At 45.2% G+C, this 12,725-nt stretch overlaps 1 protein-coding gene across 2 annotated transcripts in view; it reads right to left on the reverse strand.

Annotated features, from left to right (window-relative positions):
• The window catches only part of CPLX1 (complexin 1), a 115,851-nt gene extending 103,437 nt beyond the window's left edge, over nucleotides 1-12,414 (reverse strand). For both annotated transcript variants that reach the window (XR_008730349.1, XM_055699679.1), the window contains exons 1-2: nucleotides 12,174-12,414; nucleotides 11,163-11,265 (exon numbers count right to left, since the gene is read on the reverse strand). Coding sequence is in view for 1 of the 2 variants with exons in the window: in XM_055699679.1 (XP_055555654.1) it covers nucleotides 11,163-11,193 (31 nt within the window). In the remaining variant the exon portion in view is untranslated. The remainder of the gene's footprint in view (nucleotides 1-11,162; nucleotides 11,266-12,173) is intronic.
• Between the last annotated feature and the right edge of the window lie 311 nt (nucleotides 12,415-12,725).

Below are 12,725 nucleotides of genomic sequence, written 5' to 3' on the forward strand. Positions count from 1 at the left end.
AACAGGAAATACCCCAACCCATAAGGTTGAGGAGATTTTTGTAAGTTTTTAAAAAGAAGGGGAAGAAAACCCCTGTGATTATTTTACTTGCAGCTGCAAGAAATTAGTAGAACTGCTACTGTAGAGTGACAGATCTCTGTCAAAACTGACATGTTTAGAACAGTTGAAACTTGTAAATTACATTATGCTGTATCAGAACAGTGCCTGTGAGGGCTCATGGCCCTGTTGTGCAAAATCAAGCCTCAGGTTTCACTGACCGTTCAGAGTTTGCCTCTTGTCAATTGCAGTCTTTCAATTAGGACTACTTTTTTAAGCACATAAAAAGGACCTAGTCTTCTACAGTACAAAGCACAATACACATTAAATCGAGTCCTAAATAAATATCAGGCAGATAACCATGTAAGAACTAGCAATAAGACAGCATGTCTATTAGTTGAAACAAAAAATAATTGGTATTCTTAACACAGAGTGGGCAATTCACGGTAGCTAGCTGGAGGTAAAACAACATTGAAGCTGACATATCCTGCATTTATCCCAGAGAGGGGATTCAAGATGTGAAGCAGAGTTACAGCTGTAGCGCTTTGCCTTCACTTTAGCCGCTGTGGAAGCAGAACATTCTTGTCTGTGGTGGTGATCGAGAGGATGCATTTTACCCATCTATTTTAAGCAACTCTTACAGCAGCTGCCAGCATAGCAGGAGCACATGTGCACTGTCTTGGAGCAGGGGAACTGAAGTCCAGGCAGAAGCAGTACCACCTGAGAAGTTTTACTAGGTAACAGTTAAAAGGCAAAACCAAAAGTCCCAATTGAATGTCTTAGCCAGGAGGCAAGTCATTGTCTCCATTAATGGAGAACTCGAGCCACATGACCAGAAAAGGGAGCACCTTGACATGGTGTTCAGAGAGATATGAATTGCACTGGGATGTCTGTCTGGCAGAGTGCTCGCTGGCAATACAAGAAGATGTACAGTCGGCAGACAGGGATGGCCGATTCGTCTTCTCTTCCAGCAGCCAATATCTTGCTATGGCAGTGATCTGGTGTCCTACCATCTGCGTGTGTGCCCTTGCAGAAGGTTTTGTTTGGGTAGGCACTCCTGAAGTAATCAGGTAGTTTTAAGGAGACTTTGGGTGGAAAGTTAACAGCCATGGGGGCAGAGCCTCTTAATGCTACAGGGGACATTTAAGCCCAAGGGATTCATACATCTACATATATGAATATAAAACATGTCTTTTTTCCTCAGTACTAAGATAGCATAAGGCACCTTCTTAAAGTGCCTTCCTAGGCAGAGATTTAAGCCACATCAAAATGTGAGCCTAAGTCCAGGATATTGCCAGGGTAGAAAGCAGGAGCATAAACTGAGTCTAGTAATCTGCCATCACAAATAAGACAGTAAATATTGGTATTGAAGAAGATAACAGCAATAGCTTGTTCTCAGACAACTGTTCAAAACTGGGAGAAAATTCCAGGGAAACACCTAATTCTGAAATCATTTATTTCTCAACTGTAGCATAAAACAAACAAATGAACAAATGTATTGAAAACAACTGCTTCCATCTGAACTGCAGGTCAAAGTCAGCATGGAGGGAATTTCAAGTTATGCAAAACTCAAAACCTCTGCCCGTGTTTAAACACCACAGGTAGAAAAATATCCACTGTAGCTGTGAGCTTGCTTTACTCAGAAGCAATCTGGTCAGCTAGTCTAGAAATTACTTTGCAAATCCACAAAGTCCTTTGAAATAAAATCACTTTCAATCTTATAGTTGATTTCAGATCATCCTTGAGGCAGTGAGATAATACAGCTGGTAGACCTCTCCTCCTCTCATACAGACATGAAAGGGCTAAAAAGTTTTCAGAAAAGGGAAAATTAACTACAGCTGTTTCAGCCTCACCCAGAGGGGCACGCTGCTAGTTCCCACTGAGCTGGGCCAGACCCCTGGGCATGTTGTAACACATATTGTAACAAACAAGCTAAGCCTCTTTTAAAGATGATTTTGTTATTATGGACAGTCTCACAAGTGCAGAGCCAAAGATGTCTGCTTTCTATAGAGGCACTCAGAACAGAAATTTCCTGACTCTCTGGCTCTATCTCTCTGGGCATGCACAATTACACTGATACATTATTTGAAACCGACCTGAGACTCAGCTTCCATTTCTCCCAGCTTCCCCCAACAGCAGGCTGCCCCAGCACTTCTCTTCTTCTAGCCACAAACACTTCTAATTCCTGGCTTGAGTATGCTCATGACCAATTTATTCATATTATTCTTTTACCAATATTGTCCTTCACTTTAAGTAGCTCATCCTTCACTGAAGTGTTTACCTCTCTCATGTATTTAGAGAAAGCAGTTGTGTCCCTTCTTAACCTTTTTCCTCATGATTTTAATGCATCTCCATGTAATTATAAATTTACTTTTTCATGCTCTTTTTAATCTGTCACTGTGCAGCTTGGCTGACATGGAACAGGAACTGCTGATATTTAATTTAGATTGTGCACTGAGAAAAACACCAAGGAGAAAGTTGCAATTGTCACAAGAAAAGTGTTCTAAATATACAGAATGAAAAAATATTAAAAAGACTGTCTATTTCTAACAGGGACTGAGGTTTTTCTAAACACTCTCCAAAGTTTTATTCCCAGCTAAAACTGTGCACAGGAGGAGCTATGTTGATATGCTGGCAGTTACCAAAACCTCTGAATATTTTCTCATTCTCCTCATTTTTTTTGTTTGGGTTTTTTAAATAAAAAGACTTTCATTTAATGAAAAAATACATCTGAAGGAAACCGCAAAGAGAAATTGGTTCATTCACAAAGAACAAAACATTGCACTCAGTAAGAGCCATACATCGATTCAAGGAAGAGTGGCATGCATCCACTTAACCACAGCATAAATTAGATGGCTGTCACAGATTAAAAATACATCTGTTTTGATATGATGTCTTAGTCTCATGCAGTCTTTCAGGTTTGTGATGAGTCTTTCTCTTCTTGGTTGCTGAGAAAAGGCAAACTGTGTATTTAAAAGCTTTTCATGAAAAAAAACATGTTTTAGTAAAACCTTTACAAAACCCTCTTGCAAATTAAAATTTTAATTAATACTTGCATTTTCAAGGAATTTAATGCACACGTACACTTAAGACAGGCACTGGAACAGGGACAAACCAGGCAGTCCCACACAGTTTCTGCCCCTTCACTGGGCATGCAGAGTCTTACACTGCATGCAATAACATGGTGGGAGGAAGGCAAAATGAACAAGAAAGTTTCATTGCCAATATTAAGTCAAGTACAAACATTCAAGTCCATTACGTGCACAAGTTCAACTCTGGCAAGCTGCTGAAAGCAGAACAAGGAGTGACAGAAGGCAAAAGGAATGCTATTCCCTTCCCATGAAAAGAAGGGCAGTGCTCAGATGCCTGTGAGTCATATGCAACTGTGTCCTGCTCTTGGGGTAATGGAGCCACATACTGCTTCCTATGCAAAGGGAACTGGGAGAGACACCAGAGAGCAACTCACCTTCCCAAGCATGCCCAAGGTTCTCCCACAGACAAGGCCAGCAGCTGAGATTATTTCCCAGTTACCTTAAACCAAAGGTTCAAACTTCTTTTCTGCTGGTCAGCTTTGCCTGTGCTTACCAGGAAAAAGGAAGAGGTGGATCCAGGGACACAGAACCATGGCACTCCAGCTGTCTGCCAGCCTAAGCATTGGCACACATATCTTTGCCATCCCTTTTCCTTTAATTGTTGTCTGCCTCCCTCTTCATTGCTCCTATTCTCTACAGAGACAAAGAGTTATCAAAACAGCTGCACCATTCCAGACTTAGGGTTTTTTATTTCTTTCCTTATTTTCTACAGAAGATAATTCACAGCTCTTTGAATCCTGAATTTCTGTTTGTGTTGCACGTTTGACATTCCTTCAAGGTCACTATCACTGCAAATAAGCCACAAGACTCAAATCATCCTGCAAAACCGTAAGTAGCTGCTAAGCAGCTTCATTCCTGTAGGTAACGAGAAATTCAAATTGTAAAAAGATGCACATCAAAGTTAGTGATTAAATTTATTGTTTGTACTAATGCATTGCTGCAGTGACATCATCCACCCAATTTGAAATCAACTCATTTAAAACTGTATGTGTGTAAAAAAACTAATAAATTCTTGAATTGCAGACCATGATCAATTTGTCCCTAATAGAGAGACACAATTTGTTTGAAGTATTTTGTTTGCAATATGCACCATGATCTGTAGGAGTGTTAGGAAGATCACTAGTAACCTTTGCCATGTCTGTATCTGCAGCTGTTACCCTTTAGCAAACCACACTGACGATCTGCTCAGCAACCTGTAGAAATTCTCAGCAAAGCCTTACACCCTTTGAGACATGTCATCCAGCCACTAAAGCCAATCTGCAAGAAACAGAACTGCCTGTATCCAAGCTCTCACAATCAAGCTGTTGGGGGGAAAATAAGATGCCAACCAACATAGTTCTCAAAGCCATAACTTAGCAGATGCTTACAGTTCTGTGTAGCCTTGAGCGAGCACTTGATTTCAGCACATGCAATGACTATACAAAGGCAGTGCAGAGTTGCAAGTTCTCAAACAGGAGTACCCAAGGCTAAGGCAGAGTGTTCTCTGTCCCACCACTGAAAGAAGAGAGTCAGAGAACCTGGAAGAGCCACAGCATGCTACATCTCCAGCTATTGGAAGTGGGAGTATAAATCCTGCAGCTTTGAGGGACTAATATCCAATAGTCACCACTTTATGAACTATATCCATTTTCCAAGGGCCTGAAAAACAATGGATTCCCACCCTAGAAAATACTAGAACCTGTATCCGTCAGCCTCAGCACCAGCCTCTCTTTCCTTTGAGCACTATCATGTCAGGTTTGAAGAAGTGACCATGGTATTCAAGCAGAAGAGCATGCATTTTCATGCAGCTCTCTGACCTGAGACAAGCCAGTGGCCACACACTGGAGATCTGTCCCTTTCTTTATGCCAGCCTTTCCTGTTTACTAGCACTTCTTTTCCAGGCCTCTTCAACAATCTGGTGACCTTCAAAATCTGCTGGAGGATTTCTGTTCTCCATGCAGCTTCCAGAGAATTCATACTGCAATTTTCCATGCAAATATCTTCCTGCTGTTGGCCTTGGAGGTGCTCCAAAATGAGACAGTCATTCCTGTCCTCCACAAGGGCAGGGTGCCTCTCTTCCCTTAAGAATGGAGAACCTCTGCAGATATAAATTAGATCATTTGGAGCCCTGTACATTACTGCAGCACTAACAAACACAAGCAGTCCATTCACTCTCAACTTATCTCAGCAAGATTTCTAAACCCGTGTGGTCTGCACGTATTTGATTTCATAGCTTTATCTTCACTTCTGATCGAAGCACGAAGCTCTCCCATGTATACCAGCATTCAAATATACCTGCCTTCTTTCATGGCTGTCCTTTTGCCAGCACATGAGCGAGTGAATAGGTCTCCACAGCTAACAGCTGAACTACAGTCTGAACTTCCCTGTCTCTGAGGACCAACACAAAGGCAAACCAGCAGCTTACATTTTCAGAGTCTCATTTCACCAGGAAGGTCTGAATAAGTGTAATGCATAATGCACTAGTCTCCTGCCCAGCTCTAAATCCACTGCTGCAGGTAGTGTTTTCTGTCAACACAGGACAACAAAACTCAGCATTGAAAAATGCTATTTGTGCCAAAAGTATGTAGCTGGCAAGAAACCATAATTTTTCTCTACTCTACCCCCCTTGAGAACCAACTTCAATTATGAAAGACACAAAAAAAAAAGCCAGAAATACTCAGGTGTACAACAACAGATGTCAAAATGAAAAGTATGCAGAATTTCCTTTGAAGTGAACAAAGAATCAAAGAGAAGCATCTTTTGTTCTGTCATGAAGGAATCCTAGACAAACTCCTTAGTGCATGTGAAACTTCCTTATTTCTTCCTCTCTCTCCTCTCCAAGAGGGAAAACTTCCTGCTTATCCATGCCATTCTATTCCAAGCAGGCTCCTGGCAAGCAGATGCTCAGCAGGAGAAATCTTAGTTAAGCTCTTTGTGGCATACCTTTACAATCAGCAGGCTGAAGGTTGCTCATTTCCTCCAACAATACTAAATAAGCATACTGCTCTCAGCACCTGCTTACGAATAAGGCAAACATAAGTAAGATCCCAGCAGACACAAGTGAGAGTATTTGTAGGGTTCCAACAACAGGCCCAACAGAGGCAAACAAACATAAAATGAAGGTTTCTCAAGAAAGGCACAGGAAGAAAGGACCTGGCCAGTTTTCCTCCTTCTGGTTTGGATCATGGATGAAATAAATCAGCTGACCCTCAATGTAGTTGTTTCACTGGTATCATCTCCACGATCAACAATTTGCTTCCTTGGAAGATATCTTGCTCCTTGGCTTTAATGGGAATTCCTGAAGAACAAACTAAGCACTATAGGCTTCCATTGGAAGATCTGGCATCAAATAAATTAACAAGGAAAATCCAAGGCTGATATAGATTAATCAGCCTTGAACAGCTATAGAACCTATGTTAGTTTTGTTTTTCTGGAAGCACTAAGACACCTCCATGGGATTTTCCTTTCTATCCTTGTCTTGGCAACAGATATCAAGACTGCACTCAATCCAATTTCTTGAAGAAAATAGCTTTGCCAGCAGCATGCATTAGGAAAAAAAAAAAAAAAAAGCCCTATAAAACCATTCCTTGTGAAAAATGTATCCATCAGACACCAACACTACCTCTTCATCTTCAAAATGTCATTAAAATGCATATACTCAAAGCATGAGACAAGGAAAAAGGGATCCAGAAGAACATCAAGAACACAACCATACTACAAACAGGCTGCAGAATTCATCTTACACTCTTACTCAAAAATTTATAGAATAGAATAGCCTAGAATAGTATAGTTCAGTGGAAGGGACCTACAATGATCATCTAGTCCAACTGCCTGACCACAAGCTAAAGCCTGTTACTAAGGGCATTGTCCAAACACCTCAAATACTGACATGGGTGGCATAGGGTATCAACCACCTCTCTACAAAGCCTGTTTCAGTGTTTGACTGCCCCCCCAGTAAAGAAGTCTGAACCTCCCCTAATGAAGCTTTGAGCCATTCCCATGCATCCTGTCACTGGACCCCAGGGTGACGGGATCAGCACCTCCCTCTCCACTTCCCCCCCTCAGGCAGCTGTAGGGAGCAATGGGGTTACCCTCAGCCTCCTTCTCTCCAAACTAGACAAACCAAGTCCTTTGCTGCTCCTCACAGGGCATGCCTTTCAGCCCTTCCACCAGCTTTGTTGCCCTCCTCTGGACGCATTCAAGTACCTTAACATCCTTTTTAAATTGTGGGGCCCAGAACTGCACAACATATAGGCAGATGTTATCTGAGAACAAAGGTAGCTAGGCTCGCAAGATCTACCACATGCTACAGTGGGCTGGAGACCTCTGTCTCATCTCAGATTCTTAAGTCTTTGTGATTTGGAAGCACCTGACTGCAAAATGAAAGACCTTACGTGTCACAGGTTTCAAGGATTACAAGCTAAAGAGACCCCAGAAGTACACCAGTGCTATTTGTTGGCAGTGCAACTTGCTGTTCTGCATTACAGTTTCTGTACTGCTCCAGGACTTCACACATTAACATAACCAGAGGAGCACAGTCTAGCTGATGCATGAGGTCCCAGAACAGGAGAGAGGCTCAGCAGAGAACTGCAAATGTGAGAAACAAGAGGCTGAATTGGAGAAGGAAGAAGCAGAAAACACTGGTTATTTCACTGTCTGTTCCATCCTGGACAGGTCTGTATTTCCTCTAACTGCAATCAGTCTCACTGAATGCCCCAGGGAAAATCAAGGATGTAATCCTCACATCACAAGCAAGTAAAATGAAGCAAATGCAGCAGCAAAATACACACTCCGTAAGTCACACAGAAGGCCACTGCTAAGATGTTGTTAAACACTGGTACTGTTTCCATTCAGGCTTGTCTAGCATTCACACACACATCTTCACTAATGTAAGCTTAGCACAGGGGCTGCTTTTTCAGAGCTTACGGATAGTGACTTACATCCCGTTGTCTTCAGGAGGGTTTAAATCACTGCCTACCTTCAAGGACAAGGGGACTCCCTCTGGACTGTGTTTGTCGTATACCTCACTGAACCAAAGCTGCCAGTAAGGGACATTAAGTAGGCAGTCCCCCCCTGCTGACATATTCCAGATGGCAATCTGGTTGCATTTGCCTTCTGCCTACAGTATTTCAAGAATACTTATGAACAAAAACAAGTCTCCGCTGAATCTTGACAGATAAAGAAGTGAATGCCAAGCAGCAGTCCTCACTCTAAGCTGCTGTCAATACAACAGAAAATCATGCCTGTAATATAGCACAGTGATTAACTATCCAGAAACTCTAACATACCCTTCCTCCTGATGGGGTTTGCATTGTGCAATGAGTTCAAGGGGTAGCAGAAAGAAGAAATTTAGACAGTACCATTCATATGCATAATTATTGATTATTTATATATGATTATTTATATAATTATATATTATGATTATTTATGAAATTAATTACATGATTTATCCACAGGCTGATACTAGGAAAAGTCACTATTTAAGGCAGGCATCCCAGCTAGACATTTCTTCTATGCATGGTAATAAAAGAAGCACATCAAAAGGGGCTTGCACAACACCATGTAGTACAGAATCAGAGCTATTGTGTGTTCTGTATATCCATAACTTCACAGCATTTTGGCCTGCACAATGCTAGTTTCTGCTGTAAGAAATCTGTCTCTTCAACCACATCATGATCCCACCTCAGACAAATCCCTTGCACCTTCCCATGGGCTTTCTCCTTCTCCTTTTCCGTATGAAAATGGCTAAGACCCTTGGGCCCTCAAGTATCCCAGTAACAGGATGACAGCCAGCAGAACTTTTGTACCATTCAAAAAATCCCAAGCAGACAGCAGAATTAATTCAGAGGTGTTCTGAGAAAAGCCACATTAAACTAAAATAATGAAAACCACAAGAAAATCTCCCTGAAAGTAGGAATAATTTAAAAGCTTACTAGCAGATCACACCTTGCATCCTAGCCAAAGCAAGCCTGTCACCCACCAGAACTTTAATGCTTTACTCAGTTTGGGCATTTGCCTTTGGATGTCAGAACTGGCAGACAAAAAAAGGTTCTGGCTCCATAATTAAGGAAACAAACTGTAACCTTTAGTCCTTGGTTTGCTGCGCCAGTGTGGCCAGATGGCATGCTTGCATCAGCTTGAGCTTTAGCTCCAGTGGGAAACAAGTATCCAAAACCACCTTTACTTTCCATGTTATATTTGCTCTGAGATATCTTGTTTATCCTCTTTGAAACTATTTCTGATTTAAAAATAAGTCTCCATGAATTAACATTTCCTGGATTTTATCACTCTGCAGTGACTTCTTTATTGAGTAAGCGGGCAAGTTCCAGACACATTAAGTCATCTGGGAGAAGAGCTGGTGACCTGGGCAGCATCTTGATAGATATCACCAAAAGATGCTTCTTGAATTTGCCTTCTCATCAACTGCTGTTATAACGCAAACCCTGACCCTGGCATGCAACGTTATGTTAGAATGAAAGTCTGCCCGGAGTGAATGCTGTTAAGCATCAGCAGACAGTTTCCAACTCAGGTTAGTCACTAAGCTGCAAGAAAAGGCATGCATCTCAACTGTTACTCCTCTGCTGCAACCTTCCTCCCCCTGCCTCTAACTGCAGTCTTTAAGCAGTTATTTCCCTTTAGTGGATTCAGTGATCTCCAGCTGCAGTGGCTGTATTTCCAGTTTGCAGGTAAACTTTCTCATTTCTGTGCAAGCAACCTTATATCACTGTAGCAAACTGCAAAACCTGCTCTTCTCAAATCTATTTGTCCTTCAGAAGAGGCACTGAAGAGTAACACTACTACCATAAAGAATGTTAGCTTCTCACATAGTTATCTTCATATCTTGCTATTTTGTGCAATCAAATTAGACTCTTTCTTCTTTAGTTCAATCTTCCCATTCAGAACAGCCCAACTAAAACTTGGGTTGCTTTTTCTGTTCTTAACTGTGAGAATTTTTCTCCTTTGGTGAAAAAAAGAGACACACACACAAGAGTTCCTTTGCTTTCAGAGATGAAAATCACATTTCCATGCCATGGGAGGGAGTCCTGCAGTAAATGCTGAAGCCGCATAAGACACCAATAACACTATGCATGAAACATTCTTACATTCCCATGATTCTACAGTTTCATCAAAGGAAAATGAACACATAAGATAATAGTACAAAAGAGAATGAGCAGAACCACCTCACTGACTTCTTCTGATGACAACTATTCCAGTTCCCAATAGTAGGCAGCATTCAGTATAGTCTCAGTGACAGCCTTGTTTTGACTGAATGTTCAGGTCAAGCAGCCCAGAAAGGCAGCACAACTGTGGCAGAACGAACGAATCTCATTCCCAAATACTTTTGTACTGTTTTCAATTTCTCCCCCTCACACCACTGCCTTTTCTATTTGCCACCATTAAAACAATTCATCACACATGGAAGGAAATGTATTGAAACCATGTAAGAAGTTGCCATCATATCCTGGGGAGCGGGGGGAAGGATTCTTTATTACTGTTTCCCTGCATATTGCAGCAATATTCATATTAAAAATAACTCTCCAAATACCAGATACAAACATTTCTGCACTGGCTGGTTTTTAGTAAAGGTCGGGCCAGCATTTGGGGGAAGGATGAAAAGGGGGCTCATACACATACACAAAATGCTACTCTTTCTTTGTGTTTGCTCCAGCTAAACCTGTCTGCAGCCTTTGTAATACCTGCCTCAGTAGCATTGCAATAAGTAAAGCAAAGACCTGTGCACTGTACAGCAGGATGTGCAGCCAGCTGGTAGGGTGCAAGATTAGGTATAACCCAGGGCCTGCACACTTTGTGTGGGAGGTCTCTCCCCTGACACGGGGCTTTGGTCTCTGCTTGATGCTGCCCTCTCCCGCTCAGATTCTTCAAAACACTTGGCTCTGGGATCATGAGCCAGTGAACAGATGTGCTCTTCCATGTTCCCAAACAGCTCTTCCAGCTACAGACCCTACCAGAGCCTCATAGCAGTCCATGCCCTCTCTTGCCAGGTGCACAGGGGAGGGAGGGCTGCAAGACTCTTCACGTGCCAATCACACTTACCTCCTAGAGCTTGTTTCATAACAAAATCCATGGTGATGGCTTAGGGGTGCTGCCCACCTTCACACCTCACATGCACCGAGACCAGGAATCCTTGGAGTGCAGCCTGCAAAGAAGCACAGTCAAAAGAGGAATGGTGCCTCCAGGAGCAGAAAAGGCTGCTGCCCGGTCTCGGCTCTCTCTCCAGCAGCTTTCCTCCCCTTGTCTGAGGGCAGGCAAGTTTCCCACCCCCCATCCCTGCCAGGACAAGGCACCTGGGGAGCAGAACTGTATGCTGGTGAACAGGGAACGGGCGGGAGGAGGAGGAGGTAAGGGGACACGGTGGTTCCCCCCGGGCAGGGCAGGTGGCCGGGAGTGAGCCTGGGGGAGCAGTGAGGTGCTTCTCCCGGCTTGTCTCCTGCAGGCGGGCAGGAAGGCGTTAAACCTTTGAACTTTCTCGTTTCCCCGCCTGCCTCTCGCCCTCTCGGTTTTCGGAGAGCTAGCTCCGGAGCGGCAGCTCCGCTGGGGACAGCTGAGGGGGCATTTGAAGGTGAAGCGCTCCGCAAGTGCCCGTGCGGGCAAGCGGGGGAAGCCGGGAGACTCGGGTGCGGATGCAGCCGGGGCGGCTGGATGGAGAGCACGGATGCGCGACCAGCTCCCCCAGCCAGCCCCGCGGAACCCTCACCCGGGGAGCCCTCAGCGCAATGCCGGAGGGGGCTGCGCCTCCTCAGGAAAACCCGGGATGGCTCAAGGTTGAGACCGGGCGGCCCCAGGTGCAGACCCGCAGCCCCGCCGCGCAGGCTGCTGCTTCCCTCTGCTGGCCCCGGCCGCGGGGAGCGGCGGCTCGGCTCCGGGGCAGGCTGCCGCCCTCCGCCCGGTACCGGCTCTCGTACAGGATCACGGCCGCGCCGCGGGGCTGCGCGGCCCGCCAGCACCCGGAGGACGAGGGCGTCCTCCGTCCCTGAATGCCCGCACGCCGCCGCCCCGCCGCAAGCCGGCCGGCTCGGCCCGGCCCGCCCGCCCCGGCGCCGGTACCTCGCTCGGCGGCGGGCGCGGTGCTGAGCTGAGCCGGTCTGTGCTGTGCCGGGCCGGCGGCAGGTGGCTGCGGCTGCTCCGCTCCTCCCCGCTCCGCACAGCTCCTAGAGGCTCCGGCCGGCGCCCATGTGCCCGAGGGCTGCCGGGGAAGTTGCAGGTACGGGGTGGGAGAGAGAGAATTTGTCCAGAGCTTCTCCCTACTTTTCCCCCGCGCCCCTCTTTTTATCACAGGATTTCCGGACCATCCCACCAACACGGTCCCTCCTTCCTCCTCCCCTCGTTGCGGGAGCTAGGCTCTCTCCCTCCCCCTGCCTCCGGCTCCCCCGCCCCTTCCCTGCGCCGCCCTCGCCCCCCGATGCTCGCCACGGAGGAGGCCCCCTGCGGTCCCCAGCCCCTCGGATGGGTGCGTGTATTTTGCGTGCACGTCCCCCACCCCATCCCCAGCCGTCTGCAGCAGCCAGGTGTCCTTGCCCTTTGCCTGGGGGAAGGAGGGGAGTCTGTCAGCCCTCTGTTGCATTTTGCAACTGCTTCCATGCATCTCCTCAGGAGTCA

Source organism: Falco cherrug, chromosome Z (genome assembly GCF_023634085.1).
Source record: "Falco cherrug isolate bFalChe1 chromosome Z, bFalChe1.pri, whole genome shotgun sequence".
Classification (NCBI taxonomy): domain Eukaryota; kingdom Metazoa; phylum Chordata; class Aves; order Falconiformes; family Falconidae; genus Falco; species Falco cherrug.